Source organism: Bombyx mandarina, chromosome 01 (genome assembly GCF_030267445.1).
Source record: "Bombyx mandarina strain Sakado chromosome 01, ASM3026744v2".
Classification (NCBI taxonomy): domain Eukaryota; kingdom Metazoa; phylum Arthropoda; class Insecta; order Lepidoptera; family Bombycidae; genus Bombyx; species Bombyx mandarina.
The window spans coordinates 7,162,136-7,186,249 of record NC_143208.1 but is presented as its reverse complement, the minus strand read 5'-3'; the positions used below and the strand labels follow the sequence as shown (position 1 = coordinate 7,186,249).

At 35.8% G+C, this 24,114-nt stretch overlaps 1 protein-coding gene across 4 annotated transcripts; it reads right to left on the bottom strand.

The window, feature by feature from the left end:
• Positions 1-6: 6 nt before the first annotated feature.
• On the bottom strand, positions 7-23,351 carry Cyp305b1 (cytochrome P450 Cyp305B1). 4 transcript variants are annotated; one of them, XM_028176382.2, is made up of 9 exons: positions 23,147-23,351; positions 15,912-16,052; positions 11,944-12,198; positions 9,728-9,946; positions 7,555-7,736; positions 7,238-7,337; positions 6,162-6,339; positions 3,844-4,103; positions 7-1,312 (listed from the first exon to the last, which is right to left on the bottom strand). In XM_028176382.2, the coding sequence occupies exons 2-9, from the start codon at positions 16,000-16,002 to the stop codon at positions 1,134-1,136; spliced, it is 1,464 nt and encodes a 487-aa protein (XP_028032183.2). In that variant the 5' UTR covers positions 16,003-16,052; positions 23,147-23,351; the 3' UTR covers positions 7-1,133. The 4 variants fall into 4 exon arrangements, with proteins under 4 accessions (XP_028032183.2, XP_028032185.2, XP_089584679.1 ...); XM_028176384.2 differs by having other exon boundaries at positions 23,151-23,351; XM_089728553.1 differs by lacking the exon at positions 23,147-23,351 and adding an exon at positions 20,126-20,463.
• Positions 23,352-24,114: the final 763 nt, after the last annotated feature.

Sequence of the window (24,114 nt, the reverse complement as noted above, 5' to 3'; positions counted from 1 at the left end):
TCATTAATGTCAAAACTAGAAGAATTGAAACAGTTTTTATTGTATAGTGTAAATATTACAGAAAATTCTCAATTACAAGCGTAAAAGTACAATTTATTTTAAATTATTCAATACTCCTTAAACATGGAGTTCAAAACAGTACAATAAACTTTTGACTTATAAGAGTAACTCAAATAAGTATTGTTTCCATTTGAACTACCTTATAAGACCTTATATAAAATTGTAAAAAAGCATTCATAATGACTTGACTGGGCGCGGACCAGATTTAAAATATTTCTTCAGTTGCTATTATTATATTGCGAAATATGAGTCTCGTACACTCACGCTGACCGTTGTTGAAGTGGATCACCCAATCTAAAGTAGGACAGCTTAAGAACTCATAGATATTACAATGCTATGCGATCATACACCTTAAGACATGAGTTTTTAGGCTAAATTTTATTGTACTGCGGCTATCCTGTCCTTCTACCCGGAATCATTGCTTTCCGGCAGAGAGGTGGCATCAATCCGAGCCAGATCACAATACGTCGTGGATCCAGTAGTTGTATTTTATTAATATAATTATAATTTACTTGAGTAACTATACTTGAGACCTTGGAACTTATATCTCAGGGTGGGTGGCGCATTTGCGTTGTGGATGTCTATGGGCTCCAGTAACCACTTGACACCAGGTGGGCTGAGAGCTCGTCCACCCATGTAAGCAATAAAAAAAAATCTTCTTCTTCTTGTTTTAGCCCACAGACGTCCACGTCTGGACATAGTCCACCCCAAGCTTTGTCTCAATGATCCTCAATGGCTCTGCATTTCATGCCCCTACAATGACTTCTTAGAAACCATACAATGCAAGAAAACTCAATGTACGCTTGCGGTAAAGAATTGAACAATCTATATCTCCCTTAAATGAGGTAAGTTTTAACAAATAAAATATTTCACGCTTCACGTGACTTCAAACCGTGAGAAGAGAAAATATACAGTTAGTTCGTAACTTAATTTAATAACTATAATATAATAAATGCTTACTAGTTACACTTTTGAAACTACAAACTACATACAAAAACAGTAGTTTAAAACCAAACACAGACATTAACCTAATGACCACCAGGTCACAATCATAAAATAGATTTTTGGGCGATTTACTTTCTTGATACGAAATTAGCGACAAAAGGTTTTGGAGCCGCAAGCAAGCCTATGTCAGCTTCGTTAGACGGCAATACTCCATTGACACAGTCTATTCTGTACTTCTGCAGGATCCCAACAAATATGATAAAGACGAAAGACCTGGCCAGCGAATCGCCTGGGCAGCGTCTCCGACCTGTTGAAGTTTTAAGACATAAATTATTAGTTTCGTTCTTTAATTTTATTCGGTTTTTTTTTTCTTAGAATAGATATTTAAAAGTTTAGATGAAATCACGGTCATAGTTGTCGCTCTTTTTTTCTTCCTAAGCTGATAGCCTTGAGAGGCTATTTCAGCGTAACCTTAACCCTAGCAAGAGCAGTGCTTTGCAGAGTCTACCGCCGGCTCGGAAGAACTCACGGAGAAACTCAGTGGGCTGTATCTATGGGTTAATTCGCTCGTCGAGCCCTTCGTCACAAGCGACGGGTTCGACGAGGATGATGACCAGTTATCGCTCTTCGTCTCCTAACTAAAGGATAAGACGCTCGGTTAACTCGATGCGACAGTGCCGGTGCTCAAATTCTGGAGGCAAGTACCAATAAAATTTATATTTTACAATTATTCACGAATGACTTCCACGGTGAAGGAATATCATCTTGTATTAAAAATCAAACCTGAAAAAATTGCAATTTGCGTAACTGTTGTTGGTGGGATGTCTTGTGAGCCCGTACGGGTAGGTACCACCAGCCTAGCAATTTCTGCCGCGAAGCAATCCATTTTGCTTTGAACGAAGGGGCAGCCGTTGCATTATGAAAAACTTAAGACTCGTGTGGGTGGCGCCATTTATATTGTTATCGTCTATGGATTCCGGTACCGCTTAAGACCAGGTGGGCTGCATGCTTGTCCACCCATTTAAGCAAAAACCTCTGTAAAAATTTCTTTGAGTTAGTGCAAAATATAAATTGCGAATTATAATATAATACAGTAATTAATACTGCCGTAATAAGTTAAGGCCACAATTTTATTACGGAAGTTTTAAAGGAACTAAACGTTTACAAAGCACATTAAATTTATTGATCAACTCTAAGCTGTGCAATGTGAACATCTTAGGAGCAAAAATTCTCATAGTGCATTCGCTATCGTCTATTCCTTTCATGGTGAACGCTGCAGAATGTCACTTGATCGGACTAAGTGGATTTCTCCAACGGTACCAAACAATAAACCGAGCTCAGAAATTACGTCAGCGACCGGGAGAGCTGCATTGTCGAGATGGCTTCCTGTGCTTGCAATAAAATTGAAAATTCAAAGACCATTCCTTCTCGTCCTTTAAATAGATACTTTACAATCAAATTTTAGTACATTTCAACGCGTGTCACATATAAATTCAACATTGTTGTCGTAATTCAAATCCTATGTAAGTACGGGCAGCCATGCGATACTCTAACTAGAAGAAAAGATAATTTTACGGACTGCTCGTTTTATGACAAATTAATTCAATTAAAATACTCTATAAGCAATTAGAGTTGCTAAATAAGTATTATAGTTTAATAATATAATAATAGTATAATATAAAATAATATATTAATTAAATTCCAAGTTTTTTTTTAGGAATAAATTAATAAAGGTCTTTGTTGAATAAAATATAATCATATCATAGAATATCAATTACCGAAGAGTCAGTACGTAAAAGAAGAAATTGTCACACCTCTTTTAATTTTGGAATTTATTACTACCTAAATAAATCCAACTGTTTAAGCAATTATTTATTTTAAAAAACATTGCTGTTTTATGGACTTTTTATGTTTTCATTTTTAAATTTCCTGTAACTAAATAAAATTTGTTGGTGGTAATTCTTAAATAAAACATAAAAAACAATATGTATATTTTATAATTTTTTAATTTTACACAACAGAGTTGGTCGGCACAGCCATTATAGAATTAAAATTGAGAATCGACTAGATGTCTCGAATTGGTAACGATATTCACACTTATTAACAAATGAACTGTTACTAAAACAGATCCTAGATGGATCCTTTGTCTTAAATAACGGGTTTGAGTAATTTGAACTAACCACTGGCACACTTATAATAATTATTATAAGCTTATCTTAGAATTTTATAATTGGAAACCGTCATAATAGTTATTATGATTTAGTTTCCTTAAAATAATCTGAATTGAAGCCACCAGCAATACGAACTAACCTTTTTTGTGACAGACTTACTTGTATGTCAATGCAAACGTTAGGTTTTCACAACGCGTAATTCTGAAGAACTTTTCAAAGTACATATTTGGGCACATAAATATGTAAATAGCACTAATTACCATTTTCTATCGATCACAAAGCGTTTGTTTTGAAATATCTATACTAATCGATACTAATATTATAAAGAGGAAAGATTTGTTTGTTTGTTTGTTTCGAATAGGCTCCGAAACTACTGGACCGATTTGAAAAATTATTTTTCCATTAGAAGCCGACATTGTCCCTGATGAACATAGGCTACTTTTTTTTTAATTTTTTTTAATTTTATTTTTTTGGTTTCATGTGTGTTTTAATGTTTCCGAAGCGAAGCGAGGGCGGGTCGCTAGTGTTTAATAAAATGATTAGATAATTGAAAACAACTTCGCAATAGTTAACGCTATAAAAATAAATAAATAAAACATTATATTAATTGGGTCAAAAAAAAATACACAAAGGCTTTTAAGAAAAACGTATAGGTTTTGTAGCTTACCTGATCCGAAAGGATAGATGTGTTCATTACTTTTCGATAATCCTTTTTCGTCGATAAACCTCTCCGGCTTTATTTCGTGAGGATCTGGCCACAGATTCGGATCCAAATGAATATCGGCCAAGGATATCAGAACCGTCGTCTCTTTAGGTATAACGTAGCCGTCAATGACTGTGTCCTGTAAAACTCTTCGAGGACCAGCCAGGGGCGCTATTGTGTGAACTCTCATTACTTCCAGCAGAAATGCCGATGTATATACGAGTCTGTAAGTAAAAGAGTACTTTAAAATTATATTTCAATGATATTTGCTAGAAACCGTTACAGTAATAAGCACCTTTTTCATTTTATATAATCATATTTCGTGTCTATAATTGTTTGAGTAGGGGTTAGAGTAATATTATATTTAACGTTGTTCTATGGATTGTATATGCCTAACTTGTGACGTTTAAGTTATTATTTGTTATTGTAACGATCGTAGCCAATATTAAAACATAAAAGTAATAGATAAAATATAAATTGCGACGCGGAGCTTGAAGCGTGCGAATATGAGCAACTTATTTGGACGCCTTAAAGTATGTAAAAAGTACCTTGAATGATTCCGTTGCATTGAAGATAATGATGTACAGGTGAAACTAATAAAAATAAGTGTCAATAAAGGACATACTTTACATTTGAAAAAGGCGTTTTCGTGATAAAAACATTCCGTGTTCACTCAATGTTCAACAGCCAGTAAAAGAATAACTTATCACTTAATTTTTCTCATATTTTTTTAATTTGTTTTTTAGCTTTGATGTTATAAACAACATCAAGTCCAATATGAAAGTCTGAGTGGATATTAGTATGTCTGAGTGCCAAATAAGTGCCACCTACCGCTTGTCTACCACCCTGTACTTTTTTTCTCAGAAACAACGTTAAATTTGTTTCGGAGAATACCCAAATGTACATAATATGTCTTACGTGTAAAATTATTGGACAGATGAAAGACAGATCAAAGTAATGTACTCAAATGCTTATAATTCTGTCTTAGTTCGCGGGAGATGGTTTATAATAAAATATTTATCATCGTGTATTGTATCGGGTCTTGAAGATATATTTTCTTATTTATTTTCATTGCTTAAATACGTGAAATATTTCACGGCCAATTCTTGGTAAGTAAATACATTTTTAACAGTTAGAGAAACATGCTTAATACATTCGGGTAAGATTGATTAATTCTTTGTATTTTGAACAGGGAAAATAATATGAAGAATAAAATAAAATCGACCTTTCCCTCTTAAGAAATCTATAGTATCAATATCCCGACAACTAGATAGGTACCGAAATAGCCTTGGGAAATTCTGTGGTGACCATATGAAAGCCTTCGTAGGAGAAACACTGGAAGCATCAAACAATACCTGTACCCCTGAGATACCTAGATATATTTGTAGTAAAGACGAACTGAACTAAAAGATAGACTGAACCATATGTAGAACAAACAACAGCGACAGGGACTTAATAAAGCTACTTATGAATAGCCGCCAATCAGGGGGATATTCCACACGGAGCGTCCCATAATCCATCATGTTATTCCTTCACAGTGGAAGTAATTTCTGAACATTTGTTAAATACATATCATGTATTTTATTCGAAAAATTAGTACCTGAAAATTTTGAGACGCATCGCTCAATACGAGGGTCCTTTAAAGTAACGATTTCATGAATTTAAACTTTCTCTAATTGTCCATTATTTTGTATTTAGGCGTGTTCTGAATAAAAATGCTTCATCAAATTCAAGCCAATCACTCATTTATTGATCATATTATATAATATTAATTAATATTTTTCATTTTACGCATTTGATAACGGCAACACGGATGACAATTTAAATAGAAACTTTTTTTAAAGTTTATAAATCGTACTTCTTTTGTTGTTAATAATGTTCTAATATCCAGTTAGTTTTCCTTTATTATTGTTTTATATACTGATTAAATAAAATTACCGAATTTGAACACGCATTACTGGAAAAATGGCAAACAAGTTACAATTTGAATTTGTTTACGAATATATAGTAATAGGACCACGTGCCTGTTGTTATAACAACAAGTTTACTGTACTTAAAATTACGGTAACATTAAGGTTATGAGAATTAAATCAGATAACTCGCATTTGGCCCCAAATTTGAAAACGATCCACGAATGCACCGGGTGTCTTCCTTATCTATGAAGCTACGACTAGTCCCATTTATATTATTATCGAATATAAGTACTTATCAGTTGTCCTCAATTACGTTGGAGACTCGTGAACCATTGACTTAATATTGACTTTAAAAAAATGTTTTCATACTTGCTACTGTCAGCCCAGCAAGGCATAGAATCGCCAATGGTGTTTTCTATTTCATTGAAGATTTTTTCTTGAATGTTTTTGTTTCGCAAAACTGATAGAAGAGCAAACTTAACAGCGTTCCCTGTTGTTTGGGATCCAGCTATTATTAGATCAAGGCACACGGTTTTCAGCTGATCGTCTGTAAAACCATTTAAAAAATGAATTCTGTTTAGCAATTCAAAGGACTGTGGATATTTATATAAAAAAAAAACGTAAATCATTGATTTTAATTAAATACTTATTTCAGTGTATATGTCCATCCATATATGTTAAATAGGGACTGACAAAATAGCTAAGGATTACCAGTTTCTCGTCTGTATGTCAAAACGACTATTGATACGCTTTTATTAGCTTCAGACGTATGTATGTTTGTAACGGAATCTTTAAACATGATTTTGACCCCCTTCAAAACGTGGGATTAACTCGAAATTTGGTACTTATTAAAGACTGATGACAATTCAATATTAAAAACAAAAATGAAAAAAAAATTGAAAAAATTGAAATTCAACTAATAAATGAAAAAACAAATAGTTTAAAAAAACTAAAACCAAATACGCTTTTATAGAAAGTCCAACTAAACAAAAGAAAATACATTTTAATAAAATTTAGTTAAAAATAGTGTAAGAAAAAATGTTTTTACTGTAAAAAAGCGTAGGGTGCTTTTCAGGATATTATCAAAATATCCCTTCTACTCATATCTGTTCATAAAATATTTATAACTACTGATACCATGCACCCCATGCTTTTTTTACAATCAAATCATATTTTTTTACATTATTTTTAATTCAATTTTATTAAAATTTATTTTCTATTTTTTAGTTGGATTTTCTATAAAAGCGTATCTGGTTAGTTTTTTTAAACTATTATTTATTTTTTCTAAGTAATTATTAACCTTATTGTTGATAATGTAATTTTTACTGAAAAGAATTATTCTCATTAAAATGATTGAATGAAATGAGTTGAGGTGTCGGTGATAAGGGTCGAATTTCGATTATTGGTTGAACATTAGTTATTACAATAAATAAATAAAAACTTACACGTAAATGATGCCTTGTTCTCTTCGTTCATTTCATCTAAGAACGAATATATAAAATCGTTTTGTTGCACTTCTTTGTTTAAATGCTTTTTTATGGCTTCCTGAAATTATAAAAAAATTATTAATTCGTTTTTTTTTAACAATAACTATTTTGTTTATGCTTTACTGTACATATTCGTTAATCTCATCGAGTCGCTTCGAAAAAGTCAAAATGTGGTTAACGAGTCTATAGAAATTCTTTACAATTACATTCCGTGAAATAAACTTACCGGAATTCGACTTAGAATCTTTGTGAACGTGAAATCGATAGTCTCTCACCTCAATAATTTCAGATATCTGCTGGTTCAAGTCAACTATTAGTTTGTACCCACTTAGGCCGGGTATAATGAACCTGCACCAAGGTATTTGGCTTAGCAAGCCACCAGTCAAAGTGAACGCCTTCGATCTCAAATAGAATAGTTCAAGTAAACGTTCTAATTTGTCTTCTCTGATTCTCTCGCCTGGAAAGTAATCATAATCAAATTAATTCAGGAGTTGGATGCTCCTCTTCAAGACCATAAATGTCGAACTTTCGTTATGGATCAACATTTAAATATATCTTATCTTATATCTTTAAACGAGCAATTCTTGTATAAATATATATAATCTGAATCTTGGAAACGACTCCAACAATTTTCATAAAATTTAGTATACAGGGGATTTCGGGGGCGATAAATCGATCTAGCTACGATTTATTTTCAGAAAATGTTGTTTTATTTGTGTTTTCAATAATCAATAATCGATAAGGTATCGATAATCAACTTAATAATAAACTTTTTTTATTGAAAGAAAGTAACAAATAATATAATATCAATATGTAATTCGTATTAAAATATAATTTCTAAAAAACACAATTTATCAACAAAAAAAACCGAGCCAAGCTCGGTCATCCTCTAGTATAAAATATGTATATCTATTAAATACTGATGCGACGTAAGCAGCTCTTGCGGGTAGGTACCAGCATTCTGCCTATGAATGGGGAATGAAGCAGTTTTCTGATTTAAATATTTCAGTATATAAACTGTCTCTGTGCGACATTTTTATCCAACCAGTAACCATTCAAAATGTCCACATATAAACCAGAATCACAAAATTAACATTACATTATTATGTCATCTTATTACTTGCTTATCATAATTAAGTATCAAGTTGTGGATTAAATGACGCACCGGTGGTTCCGAGAATTCCTCACAGTGTGATGGAATTCTCACAAAACTGCGATTTCAATTTCAAACTCGTGTCTTAGCATGAGAACTCGACATAGAAGTTCGCTAATTAGCTTGTCAGGTAATTTAGGAAATTTGTGTTGACATTCAAGATTTACAAGCGTAGCACGTTCATGATTCGAATTCTTTGAAATCAACTTTAATTACATGATGTTATTTCCTTGTGTTGTTCTAATTTATGTAAATACTTCAGAAACCTCTAAACTATCGTCTAACTGACAAACTTTTGCAAGCCAATTACCATACATTATTAGTTTAATTTTTTTTTAATAATGAAAACGTTGTTACGCTTTCATTGATGTAATTAATTGGACTAAAATCCGCGTATTTTTTATACCTATCTAAATTCTAATTTCCTTACACGATTTCAAACGTATGGTTTTAAGAACCTATAGAAACCCACTTAGGTATCTATCATTCTCAGACTGTAAGATTAACTGAATCTAATAAAAGATTAAGACTCTAGCTACATCTCATCTCACAATACTACATCGTTCCGTTCAAATATATTTATAGTTCATGTATTACTGTAAATCAGCAGACGGATTTTACCGTCGAGGTATTAATTGGTTACCGGAACCCATTGAATATCTTGGACAATAGGTCCAAGTCTCAACATTATTGTCATAATCACTATCATGTCACTAATTTCGCAATCGAAACCAGTTAGTGGTACACATCTATGCGAAGAGAATACTTACCACTACCGGTACTTATTCGTATTTATAAATTATTCCCATAAGATTTTGCACAGCGATGTTATTCTATACCCATATATCTACATGTATGCATGTATATATGTTAGAACATTTAAGTAGTTTTCTTTGTTACAATGGAACAAATAAATATCATTATTATATTTTTACAGCAAGCATTTAGTATTAGTAAATTTTACACCAAATAATTGTTGCCGATCTAGCAAGCATTATTTAAAAAGAGGCATACGTATTGAGAATCATCACTTTATTTTGCGAAAATGACAAGGTAGTCTATTAAAATTTTGCTATTCACAACACAAAGACCCACGGACTGTAACAAATGATGAGAATTATGTCGTTAGACGCGAATTCGATCGCTCGTCGATTGTGAATCAGAATTCAAAGAAGCTGGTTCTTTTCCATGGTGAAGTAATCAAAGTTATAGCGCAGACAATGCAAAGATAAAATTGTGGTTTTCGCTTACAACGAACTATAACGAGCCAGAAGCCGGAGCCAGCCTTTACGTACCTGCTACATACTTCCATAAAACATTCATTACGGCCGATGAGAACATACTATCAACTTTTATTGGCTTATGTTTATTATCATTTATGTATTCACGTAACAACTTCAATTCGTTTTGGATTTCCAGTTCCATCGATGTCTTACCAAAACCAACATTCTTTAAATGTTTTACAGTGAACTGTCTGTGTTCTCGCCAAAGAGGACCATCAACAAAGGTGACGCCTGAAATGTCGAAATGGTATTACCACAAAATTAAAAATGTTACCTTTAATATGTATATTTCGGCGAGCGGTCGATCTCAGTTATTTTAAATATAATGATGTCACTATTTTCGTCGACGGAACAGTCGGAAATTTGTTTCATCTACCGATTAATAAATAAATAAGGATATTAATACTTAAAAAGTTTAAGGTAAGGTGAGGTTTAGGGTAAGCTATAAATATAAGGTTTTAATGATTATAAAATATATTTTCCATAAAATACATCAAACTTTTTTTAAGATATCTCACTTTTATTAAATATCATTCAATATAATTAAAATTAAAAATAGCATAGCATTAAACGCGATATTTGCAATAGTTTCAAACAAAGCAACACATTTATGTATACCTATTTTTAATAGATTTCGCTATATTTGTGACCTGAGTCTGTTGAATATAATAAAAGTGTTTTAGCATCTTAAATTTAATTTATACTCTGTAATTTACAATAAATAATAATATATCAATACGAAAACAAATACATACTTTAAGAATCAATGATACAGATAAACTAGGTTTTATAGTTTAGGACCTTACAACAAAGAAAGGTAGAGACTGAACCAACAATCTTCATTAGAGGAAACTGTGTTTTGCGGTATGCTGTAACTATTCCGATGCCCGCAACTGTAAGCTCAGGTCATCGAAATTTAGACGGAAAATCAGCAAAACTCTTGCCAAGGAGCAACATTGTTACAGCTCAAACAGAAAATATTGGTTATTCAAAAATTCACTTATATATGTATCATCCTTTCGTACGTTGTATGGTTCTCGAAATTTCTAATTTTATTTTAGGTATCAGTACTTACCTACAGTAAGTACATCAGAAAAATACTGAAGCTGTTAAATATTTCAATGTATATGCCAAAGTATGTAATGACTAAAGATATTCAAGCTTTTTTGTGAGTATTACTGGTGGCCCGGACTCCTTGCCAGTTTCACCGGGACAAGTGGGATGGGTAAGGCAAGCACGGGTAGGAGGGGTGAAATTTACTAACATCTGCTCGAACGTCTCCGAAGAAGATCTAGCAACTCAAAGGCAGTTGCTTGGCGAATGGAGCTACTACCGGATCGAAATCGCTACCCACTTAGAAACTCAGGAGACCGATCTATGGACGAATATTCAAACTGCTAATGGACTCTTATATAGCGATTTGTTGTCATCTCAGTCTGTGTATCCACAACCTAGGTAATCCTTATTAAGCCTTCGCAATTATGTTGACTTGCGATTTCTTGTTGTCCTTGACAAAACGTATAAGCCAAATTATTTTTCAGTCCTACTCATTTTAGCAAAATAGTACCGCACTAAAATGAACTAAATATTACTTCAATATGACCTCAATATGACTTCAATATGACCTCAATATGACCACACTATGACCTCACTATGACCTCACTATGACCCTACTATGACCTCACTGTGACTTCACTATGACCTCACTATAATCTCACTATGACCTCAATATGACTTAAATATGATCTAAATATGACATATATTATAATGTATATTTATTCATTCCTTTTGTGTTTCTTACTTTTAGGAATCAGACCCACGATAACTTAACAAACCGCAATCTTTTTAAATTAGTAAGTATTTTGTTTCAGGAAAAAGGATTAGACATAAGATCTTAAAGTAATTTGGCTATGGAGTACTTAGGTTTATTTTGGAAAAGGGATATTTTACCCAAAGTACTTTGAGAATCCCTGCTCTAGTCCAACCCATCGTAGATTAGATGTTTTGTAAAAATTAGAACCCATGGAAAATTATTTTCTTACCGATTAATACCTCCACATCGCAAAGCAAGATGTCTTTCATACGAAAAAAGACAATGTTATCAGAATATCGTACTATTTATTTCCGCGTCAAGCAATTCGGGGAAACGAAGTTTAACCTAGTTCACAATACAAGACGCTAGCGTGTTTATCATAGAAGGATTTTCTAAAATCCAAGCAATTACTCACCGAGTCGTTTTCCGAGACATCTCAACTGATAGAAGAAAGAGTTCGGTCGACCGTCGAACTCGGATTCCGAGAACACTTGACGAACATTCTTCTCCCCGTAGACGACGACCACTAATTCTCTTCCCAGTTTTAAGCCGAGAACTTGAGTGGACCACTGTTTCGAAAGTTCCAGTAACGCTTTCCACTGCGACCCGTGTTTGCTTGTCATTTGTTGAACAATTGAGCTGCTGCCAAAAAATGGATACCATATCGGACCTAGAATGTTCAAATGCATTTACAGCTCAACTTGAAGTCGTCGTGGCCTAAAAGATAAGACGTCCGGTGCATTCGTGTTGAAGCGATGCACCGGTGTTCGAATCCCGCAGGCGGGTACCAATGTTTCTCATGAAATACGTACTCAACAAATGTTCACGATTGACTTCCACGATGAAGGAATAACATCGTGTAATAAAAATCAAACCCGCAAAATTATAATTTGCGTAATTACTGTTGGTAGGACCTCTTGAGAGTCCGCGCGCGTAGGTACCACCACCCTGCCTATTTCTGCCGTGAAGCAGTAATGCGTTTCGGTTTGAAGGGTAGGACAGCCGTTGTAACTAAACTTGAAACCTTAGAACTTATATCTCAAGGTGGGTGGCGCATTTACGTTGTAGATGTCTATGGGCTCCAGTAACCACTTAACACCAGGTGGGCTTTGAGCTCGTCCACCCATCTAAGAAATAAAAAATAAAAAAAACGTATAAGTGAATTTCATTTAATAGCAAAATTGAATATTACCATGTTAACATTTTACCATTACAGAAAGCACAATTACTAAGCACTAGTTAGATAGTTATTTTGCGCTTAGACAGTACACTGTAGTAGTAAATAATACACAAAACAATTTTAATGACTTCAGTCTCATAAATATTTAATGATTATAATTAAAAAAACATACTACGAATTAAGTACGCATAACAAATTCAGAATTGCGCAAGTGTTCAGAAACTGACGTAAATTCATATTTAAATTTGATCGGCATCAACATAAAACTAGTTTCTATAAATATTTAAAAGTGTACTGTTTTGAAAAAAATTAATATTATTTTTAGGCTCTATACCTACCATTCTTAATTAGTCCACTTGACTTCAGTAATTAATTTGTGTACAGATAATTATTTAAAATCTAAATAATCTTGAACAACACAAATATAGAATAATGCTTTGTACACCAGATATAAAACTCCGCCATTGCCGGTCCCAAGCCCGGATGCAAAAGGAGGAGGGTTAGCCCAGGGAGTATTGACCGTGAAACCAATGTGAGCTAATCCGCGCAGCAAGGCTACCAGGAGCCATGAACCATTGGTTCAGAAAGTCTGGATCTGTGGGCACGGACACAACAATGGCATCCCCATCGTCGTGATCGGGACTCTGTGGGCTAAAGACCTGCATGTCCTTCAATTTAAGTAATTTGTGAAACCCAAAACAAGAAAGAGAGAGAGAGAGAGAATACACTTTATTGCACAACAAAAAACAATTCACATTTAAAAACAGTCAAATAGATTTGTACAATAGGCGGTTTTATCGCTAAAAACGATTTCTTTCAGGCAACCGTTTAATTTAGAGAAATTCTGAAAAATATAAAAATATAGTTGGTATGTAGCGATGCAGCATTGACAATACATTATTATAGAAAATATAATATACATACAATAAATAGATATATACCGTTAATTAACATTTTATATGAAATAACTATTTGATCAATAACCGAAAGGAACCCTTTAACAACGACATTTGGCGCGAACATTTTTGACATTGAATTTTGGAGACAACTTGTGAGGGCCTTATGTACCAGCGGGGTACTCTAGGACTACAACAACAATACTTTATATATACAAGCCTTTCTTATTAGCTTGAATTAAACTCAACTGAATAAAAGTATATCTATATATTAATATTGATACGTGAAGCAAAAACTTTGTATCCCTTTTTACGAAAATTGCGCGAACGGAGGAGTATGAAATTTTCCACATTTATAGAGAATATAGAGAAGAAGTGCACAATGCTATTTTTTTTTTTAATTAGGCATATAAGATACATTAAATCAATAAAGAAAACATTACACACACTACATACCATGTATTTGACGCACACACGCATGCATACTATTTATTGTCAAACTTTTGTTCTTGACGTCTGTGGTCAAATTGAGAATAGATTAATTATTGTTTTTCTTTATTAATATTTTATAGTGTAGCCTTGGCGAAGTTTGTGATTATAGAAGTATAAAATACAATCATAATAGTGTACAAATATACAATTTCAATTAATTATAGTCGAATTTCGACTACTGCGGGACCTCTAGTAATTACAATATCAGTAATTGAAAATCAAGAACGTCAATCAATTTCACGGATTTTTCAACTGCTAAGTACCTCTGCTACTGATATAAGTAATATATGTTAAACTGATATTAGAGTTAAACTAGGACTTCTAAATAGATGATACGTTCAGTGATTGCTTAGCCTAATTTGCCTAGTCGAGAATGGTTACAGTAATTGCCGTCGCGATACATTTGTGCGTTTCCATATAAGAGGACACATATAAATATTGAACATAACATAAATATAAATATTATTATTTAACTCTGAAGTCGTCGTGGCCTAAAAGATAAGACGTCCGGTGCATACGTATCCAGCGATGCACCGGTGTTCGAATCCCGCAGGCGGGTACCAATTTTTCGAATGAAATACGTACATAACAAAAGTTCACGATTGACTTCCACGGTGAAGGAATAGCATCGTGTAATAAAAATCAAACCCGCAGAATTATAATTTGCTTAATTACTAGTGGTAGGACCTCTTGTGAGTCCGCACGGGTAGGTACCACCGCCCTGCCTAATTCCGCCGTGAAGCAGTAATGCGTTTCGGTTTGAAGGGTGGGGCAGCCGTTGTAACTATACTGAGACCTTATAACTTATATCTCAAGGTGGGTGGCTCATTTACGTTGCAGATGTGTATGGGCTTCAGTAACCACTTAACACCAGGTGGGCTGTGAACGCGTCCACCCACCAAAACAACAAAAAAATAAAAAAATTAACACGATACGAGCGCGACGGCATCGACGTTTTTACGTCCTTGGTCTCCAGTAATCACTAATAATCGGACATTCCTAAGTCCATATTATTATGTCCATTATAGAGCAAAAATTTAAGAAATTTATTCCTCGTTCAAGAACATTTCAAAGCCGAGCCCGTTGAACGAACGCCACTTAATATGGAATTGAGCGTAAACTTTTCATTTATTAGTGACACCAGAGAGCTTCGACAGGAGTATTCCACTTGAAAACCTGGTGCTAGAACTAATGAAATAGCGAAGCCTGAATAAGCACTCAATATTTAATTTCAATTAAAGCTTTTATATTTTTATTTGTTTCAATTCACATCTATGGTCCTCGGCATTACAGGTTCGGTAGCAAATTTGCTAAACATTTGATCTTACCCTATTAATAAATAGCTCAGTACACAAACGACTCCGTAATACCAAGCGGGTAGAGGGCTTAAAAAATACTTTTAAATCGGTATCTATTTTCTGAAATGCTATCTCAGCATTTCGGTTTACTCTATTTTAATATCAGATAAATACTATCGCGATGAATTCACATTTTACTAAGCGAATGACAGGTTCCTAATTTAAATTTAAAAATATTGTTTTTTTATTTTAACAGTATTAGTGGCCAGAGTGTGCATTATAATGTATTTGCTACTGCTCATTCTTTTAATGATTAGAAAGACAGCCTTAGTAGTATTCCATAAACAAGACTATAATTTTTAATGTTTTGTTAGTTTGCCTAAATTATGACTAAACATCAAAGCAGTAAGAGAATTTTAAAAACTGAGCCTTTAAACAAGCGCTCCTACAATTAGAGCATATCCATCCGCAACTTATTTTCTTTTTTTACTACTATGATGAAAGTAAATTTACAAACCTGGAGGAAATTTCTCGGGTTTGATTACACTTCTGATGACATTACAACAGATTAATACGATAACTATTATACAAACAAGCACTGGCAGCATTGCGAAAAGCAATCGTCAATTGTTGTGTCTTCAGAAATGTAGATGAACAACTGTAACAAATGATATGAATTAATCGAGACAAAACTTAAATTCAAATACAAAAAAACAATGAATATGCGATCTTTTAAGTTCTCGTTTCATGTTTATTAATATTTTTCCGTCATGAGACCTTTTTTTTTGTTTTTCTATACTAATATTATAAAGAGGAAAGATTTGTTTGTTTGTTTGTATTGAATAGGCTCCGAAACTACTGAACCGATTTGAAAAATTCTGTCACTGTTTGGAAGCTACACTATTCCCGAGTGACATAGGCTATAATTTTTTTTTTATAAAACTTATGAATCCTTACTAAAACTACGACTTACTAAAGCGACGCCAGGTGGGGGAGGAAAGTCCTCGAATAGAGGCCACGGATGGGTACCAGGAACGCGGGGCGTCCTCCAACCAGGTGGACTGACGACTTAGTGCGCACGGCGGGAAGTGTTGGATGCGGAAGGCGGAGGACCGCATTATGTGGAAGGCATTGGAGAAGCCCTATGTCCAGCAGTAGGCAGATAAAGGCTGATGATGATGATGATGATGACTAAAACTCCAATAATGTAACCCAAGGTGTAAAAAATTGCCTAAAATATTCTTTATATCGCGTGCCTTGCGAAAACGATTGATGACAGAATAAAATAATGTACTACAACTTTGTAGAACACATTATTTACAAAAAGTGTCGCGACAGGATATGTCTAACTACTATAGTTGCCGTAATGAGTATTCTTTTATTTTTAAAAATAAAACAACGTCAAATATTGTTGAAATTTATTGTTAAAGACCCGAGCGGAGCCGGAGCGGGCCGCTAGTAACAAATGCGCTAGGTTATTTTTATTATGATATGATATGTTTATTAGGCATGTCTTGTTATAACGCTTTTTACGATGTTTTTGTTATTATTTTTAAAATTTTAATTACTAGATGAACGATAAAAATATCAAAAATATAATTACAGCTGTATTTTAAATAAATTTGATTTTTTTCTTTTGTACTAACTTTGGTTACAGTTTACTAGTATTATAATTTGATTCAAAAAGTTCATTTTACTAAAAAAAGTTGATTGATTTCGATTATTGTTTATTAATACATAGATAGTTATGATTTTGCATATTAAACGTTACCATTTCGCCTATTTTCAGTGGGAAACAGCCACGATTTTCTGTTTGATAGGTGGGAGAAACGCTAAGCAATACCGTTGCTACTTAAGTCCATATCATGACTCCTACAATAAAATTATTGTTAATAGTAGTAGGTTTTATGTCTTTATTGGGGATTATTGAGTCACTGTCTGACAGCAATATTATAATAGGAGAGGCTCATCAACTGGTCAAGACTTTTTGCAAACCGTGTTTGTAATAACACATGTCATCGCGCTCAAGCAACAAAGTGCGGGGAAGATGGTTTTATTTCACTCCATCTATTCTATTGTGAGCTATAACCTGCCACGGAAGCCTGTATTGCGAGAGTCAAAAAAGATACGATGGGATTAACTCAAACAATTCCTACTATATCAATAGAGTCAGTTTCCTCCGCGCTGAAGGTAAAATTTGAACAGTGCTATAGTGATAGTTGATGAAAATTAAGTGGCGCTTCAGAGTTCTGAGGTAGCTAAACTTTTTCGTTCAGAATAAAATTTATTTCTTGTTGCAATACACCAAGATGCTCGTTATATTCACTCTCTTTCTAAACGTATAAATGGACGCTAACCGCCATTATTGAAAATAATTAATCATGATCTTAGCTTATTTTATTTTATGTTGATATTTATTTGTCATTAGCAACATGAACTGTTATTTTATTATATTTAATATTTAGTGGACACTGTTTTGATGAGAAAACATAAATTGAGGATTACTTCCACAGCATCTTATCTGTTCCCCGAGTTTAGGAGCCTCTTAAGAGTTAGTAAATCGGCAATCCCACGGAGTCAAGCCGAATTCAGATGCGTCGTCGACGCTAAATCTCACTCTTGGATGCGTTACCACCCTCATTATCACTACCGAAGCTGTGTAAGCAAACTTACAGCCACGGAAAGCCCCCTGCTCCGACAGTATCTGCAACCTCTTATTAAGAAAATTACCAAACCAACTGATAGTTATGTTGAACCACTATATTAAATGCTTTTATGGCAAACTGCATCTTTCCCGTGCCGTGGAAAGAAGCGGACGTTATCGGCATACATATGCCGGGTAAACTAAAAAACGAACCCGCAAGCTACAGTCCGATTAACTTACTCCCAGCGATAGGTAAATTTTGCGAACTCCTCCTTCCTAAACGCCTTTAGAACTTTGGCACCTTAAAAGGCACACTAGTCGACAAGCAACATGGATTCCGCGCCGGATAATCGTGCGTCCAACAAGTGCACAGCCTTACGGAGTACATCTTAGTAGAGCTTAATAAACGCAGACCCGTCCTCACAGGAACCCTCTTCATCCATCTCACGAAGGATTTCGATAAAGTCTGGCACAACGGTTTGATTTACAAACTACATAACATGAGCGTGTCAGATGGCGTCGTGCTCATCATACGACACTTCTTCTCGAACCGTTCGTTTCGGTAACGAGCAGAGGAAGCTCTCGTTAAATAATGGCCAGAATCCCGCAAGGCTCCGCTCTGTCCCCCTAATTATTAAGTTTGTATATTAACGGTATTGCCCGATCGCTGGAGACCTTCTATTCGCCGATAATACTGAAATTTAATACTCGTGTAGAGGGAAGTCGTCAAATGGGACAGTAGTTCCAAAAATGACCCATCGACATCAGCCCCACAAAAAGTAGCACCGTGCTCTTCAAAAGAGGTCACCCTCCCGATACTATCTACTTCGAATTTCTACACTGTATTATGCATGGTAGTATTTTTCGCCACATCCCCTTCTTCGGCCAGCCCATACCGTGGGCCTTGAAGACTAAGCATCACCCTCGACAAAGAGATAACATTCCCCGTCCCCACATAAAGAAGGTACACGACCGAACCTGGTTCCTACTCGGATGACTTTGCCCGATGATTTACAAGCTAAGTTTATTGTCCCTTCGAAATAAGGTGACACTCTACAAAACTTGCATTCGTCCTTTCATGACTTATGCAAGCGTAGTGTTCGCTCACGCGGCCCGCACTCTCATAAATACCTTACATGTCATTTAATCCCATTTTTACAGGATAGCTGTCGGAGCACCGTGATATGTGAGGAATGTAGACGACATAGAACTGAATTCAATCCTTAAGAATCTGAAGACAGCGTACGTTTCTTCGGAAAAGCGGCGCGGCACCACAACCCCCTAATCGTGGCCGCCGGAAACTACCTGTATGTACCCGATCCAGACGACCAAACTGTAAACATTCACCGTCGCCGTAAGCACGTCAATTCGGTTCCTACCGATCTACTATCGGTGATTTTAGGTATTCCAAGCTCCCGTTACCGTTATCGTCGAGCCCATCGAATGTGACAAAGGATTTGTCGTGAAAATTAACCCTCAGACGCAGCCCACTAAGTTTCTCGCCGAATCTTCTTTGTAGGTCGCGATTTACATCCAGTGGTACAGTCAGCGTAGCACTGGTGTTGCTAGGGCAAATGCTAGAAAAGTCTCCCAGGCTGAGCCTTATGAGTTTGGCTTACACGTTCGGTGAAGCTTCACCTCGACGCCTCGACTTTGCTAGCATTACGAAGGCAAAAAATATGTGAAAATGTTTAAAATAATCTTAATTTATTGTTTAAAAACGCATACAGCTGTCAAAATACTCAAATATTAATAAGCATAAATTTTAATAACAAAGCCTGTTAACATGAATTAATGATTACTTTCAAAAAATATTGTAGTTGTTGTAGCAAATAATGACGGTGGCGCCATCTATCAGAATGTATAATTGGTTCTTTTTTTATGAGGGTAGATCTAATACTTGTCAACTCACGAGCGGTCATCGAACCTATCGCATGACCAGTTACTCGAAAAGACTCTCGCCGTCCGCACCGCGCGCGTTGTACGCGCACCCGCCGCTTTTTACGTTTCAATATTTTGGACTTGTGTTAATTTTTCCATACGAACTACTACGGACGATCATCCTCGTCGTTGCGCGAGTGTCATACCTGTTTTAGTGAAAACAACTAATTTAGAGGAGAGCTCTCCAGCCGTCAAGCTGACCGCCGCCATTAAGTGTCGTCCGCTAGTCACGTTTCCAAGACACTGCAGCCTACAAGAAGCCGAGTTGGCAGGTACGTACGTCTACTACTCATATCAAAATTACCTAGCCTCGGTCTGCCGCTCTTTCTGATCACTCTTTGGTGATACTCCCCTCCCTGGTATAAATATCTATGAATTTAGTTTGTTCCCACCAATAATGTTAATGTTTGTTTATTAAAAAGTAATTTATGGAGAATAAATAACTTGGGAGTTATTGTTAGAGTTTACTTAAATATTTCTTTTCAATATTAAGCTAGGTACACTTAATTAATCGTTTCGTAGTAATTAAATTCAATTGTATTGATAAAAGAAGTTGTAGTTGATTTATCTATCAAAACAAATAAAATGGCTGACTATGTAAAATTAAGGCAGTGCTTTTAGAGTAGTGTTCACGTTATGAAACGTCTCATAAAATTGTGTTGTATTTTTGTTGTAATGGATCTTACGTGTGTAAATCCTCGCTTATCGCCGACATGTACAATAATATACATTTCATTACCTTCAAATAATTCAAATAAATGTCATTTTGTCTTCTAACTTTATGTTTATTGATTATTTCAATTTCTGACGCTGACTTCATGTGTTTCCGGATTGATTCGAAGTCCAGGTCATCGTGTAGGGAAACGTTCCTAACGAAGCATGGAGTTCCGACGGCTAACCTGCAAAAGCGGGATTGTAGGGATTTGAGGGTGTCTATGTGTGTGCGGGCCGCGTGAGCGAACACCACACTCGCGTAAGTCATGACGGGCCTTATGCAAGTTTTGTAAAGCGTCACCTTGTTCCGACATTTTACTCCGCTTTCAGATCATGGGGTAGAGTCTGCCAAGAATAAACGCGGCACGGATTTGCGCCAAATACGAATTGTTTATCAATGATTTTTTGATTTACCCGGTCTATGTATGCAGATAACGTCCGCTTCTTTCCACACCGCGAGAAAGATGCAGTTCATCATAGCGGCATTGAAAATAGATGCTAGCATCACGATGAGCTGGGCAGGTAGAAGTTTAATAACACGGTTAGATATACGGTCGGAACCTGGAGCTTTGCGAGGACGTAGATATTTGATCAAATCTTTAACTTCCATCGGTATGACGGGTGATAACGCGTCCGATGGTGGTAAGGAGGCTCTGCGTTCAACCTCTCTTTCTATTAATTCTAAATGAACAGGATCCGCGAATTAAGTGCTGGGCGTGCACTGGGTTTGCAATGTATAGGCCAGCAGCTCTTTTTCGTCATCATCGAACGCCGCGAGTCGGCCTGAGTGGCCTACGCGTGGGGACATACTTACTATTGTACCCGATTTGAGAGTACGAGCTAAGCGGTAGTAAGACCGTAGGGAGAATGCGAGTCCTTCTAAGAAATTAGACAATCTGGCATCTCGGACTTCAGCGATGCGATATTTTACGTCGCGTAGTAGGGCACGCATTCGAATAGGATTTTCCTCGGTAGGATACCTATCGTAGGCGCGGATCGAAGCATTCTTGGCTTTAAAGAGTCCTCTAGCATCGTCGGGAATTTGAAGCTATGAAAGAAGTCCTCCGCTACAACTCACTTCGATGACCTGTCTAACGAGATGATGTGTGACGTTACGATATCTATAGCTTCAGCGGTATCCTAAGGGAACGGGATAAAGTCCGAGCTGAACGGGAGCGATGGTGGATCAGCCAATCGTGTGCAAATCCACCACAGTTCTCGTGGCGGAAACGTGCGCGATTATTAGCAGGTAAAGAGTCGGGATTAGCGGAGCGACGACATCGAAGGAGAGATTATCGACTAATGCGTCGAGGCATGTAGCATTGGGGGTTGTGGTACGCGAGTTCCATCTGATGTGTTTACAATTTAGAATTTAGGTTGCCCGCCAGAATGACAGAGCTTCCGATACCGAGCAGCGCATCGATATTACTGCTTAAAACGATCTTATCAGGTGGAAGATAAACACGCGATAATGATCTGCGAGTGTCCCGCAGTGCGATTCGGCAAATGTACTGATGCCTCGATGTTGGCGAGCGCGGGGGCATCGAGCGGGATGACGATACCACCACTACGAGCAGTGACGCTTTTGTTCGTAACTATGTTATAGTTCGCGATTTTAGGGTCGCGGCCCGCGGGCTTAAGTAGAGTCTCCTGCACTAAAAAGATGTCAATTCGATGGTCACGCAAAAAATCACAAACCTGATCACGTTCATTTGTCGACGATCACGTCACAGTTAAAAAATCTTATCGTTACGGATAGGGCTCTCATTCTACTGTTGTATGCCATTGATAACCGGCGGAGTGAGGGGAGGACGTACGTATTTAATGACGCGTATACGTCGGCGTATTTTTGCACAACGGCGATGAAGTGTTGTGCAGTGGAGGCGGCGGCTCCTAGTTGATGAATTGAAAAAAGTCGATCGCTACAGCGAAATTGTCGGACGCGGTCGGAGGACAAGTCGCGGGGTAGGGGCGAATTAATTCAAGTCCCATCGCCTATTCACTATTTAAATTCACATTCAATACATTTTATAATATATTAACTTTGAAAAAAATAATGCATTCATCTTCCAAAACATATAGAGTATAGTCGAACATGGGATCAGCTAACATTGTTAAAACTTAAACTAAATGAGTTATGCTTAATGACGAAATTAGCTTTCCGAAATCATTAAGATTACATTTTTAATGTCATATCAGGATTACATTTTATGACGAAATTTGAATACCAAGATTTAATTTAACCTTAGCGGTATGTCTTTTTTTTCATAGGGATTTCTATAACTTAAATTTTCAAATTTTAAGAATAACAAAGGAACGTGTTCCTCAAATAAATAACTAACAAATAATCGGTGTTATTGGATTCGCTAAATTTCAAATCTTAAATTTCGCACGCACTGTATTGCTTGCATTATTTTATTAAAATGGACAAAATTTAATAAATGTGTACATACGCAATCGTTTTGAACAGCGCCCTCCAAGGCTAAGAAATGATAAGCCAGACCTCGATTAATTTTAACAGCTTTCAATTTCCAAATAACTTTATAACATTCACTACTCAATATTCTCGTATTTTTTGCTTTTGATGTATTAAAACAGACTAATGCGTTCACGACACATGGACGCAATGTGGTTACTGTAACGAACTCGACTCACCGATGCATCGGCTTCGATTTCAATTTTATGACTTAACTACTCCACCTTAAGGCACCTTATAGGTCTGCAGCGTCACTTGGCATCTGATTGCTCTTAATGATCAATCGGAATGGTTTTCAAATAGAACAAAATGGAACGAAAGTTACGTAATTTTATTTTAACATGGCCGTTTCTGTATCCCTTTAGTCATTGTATGACAAATTTATAGTTATATAAACCAAATCCTAAAGATATATTCCAATTTAGAGTATGTTCTTCGAAATGATTAAGGTTGAACCCGTTCTGATGACTGCACTCGCTATCTCAACCATGACGTAACTTTTTAAACGTACGTAAGATATACTGGATCTTTTCAGAAGTATGTAGGAGCCGTCGACGAATGGCAACCACTGGTAACTATGATGAATACACAATAGAGCATACGTCTGCTATTGACCACATATTGAAGGACCATCATCGAGCCATCCTAGCACAGCTAGGGTTAGAAGCTTGTCCTCAAGCTTCGACGACCTTATTTCGGCAGACATCAAGCCGTGCCTCTAGCACTGTTGATGTCCATGAGCAATGGTGACTATTCACCATCGGGTGGGTCGTATGATCGTCTGCCTAAAATGGAAATAAATTTTTGTTTAGTTTTCGTTCGTTTAGTGGGTGAGACTTTATTTCCAGAATTACCCCACTAGCTCTATCCCGTGGTGTGCTTTTTAAGCGAGATTAAAAAAAAGCTGTATGAGGTTAAATACGCATTTCTTCCTCCGCAGTAGAA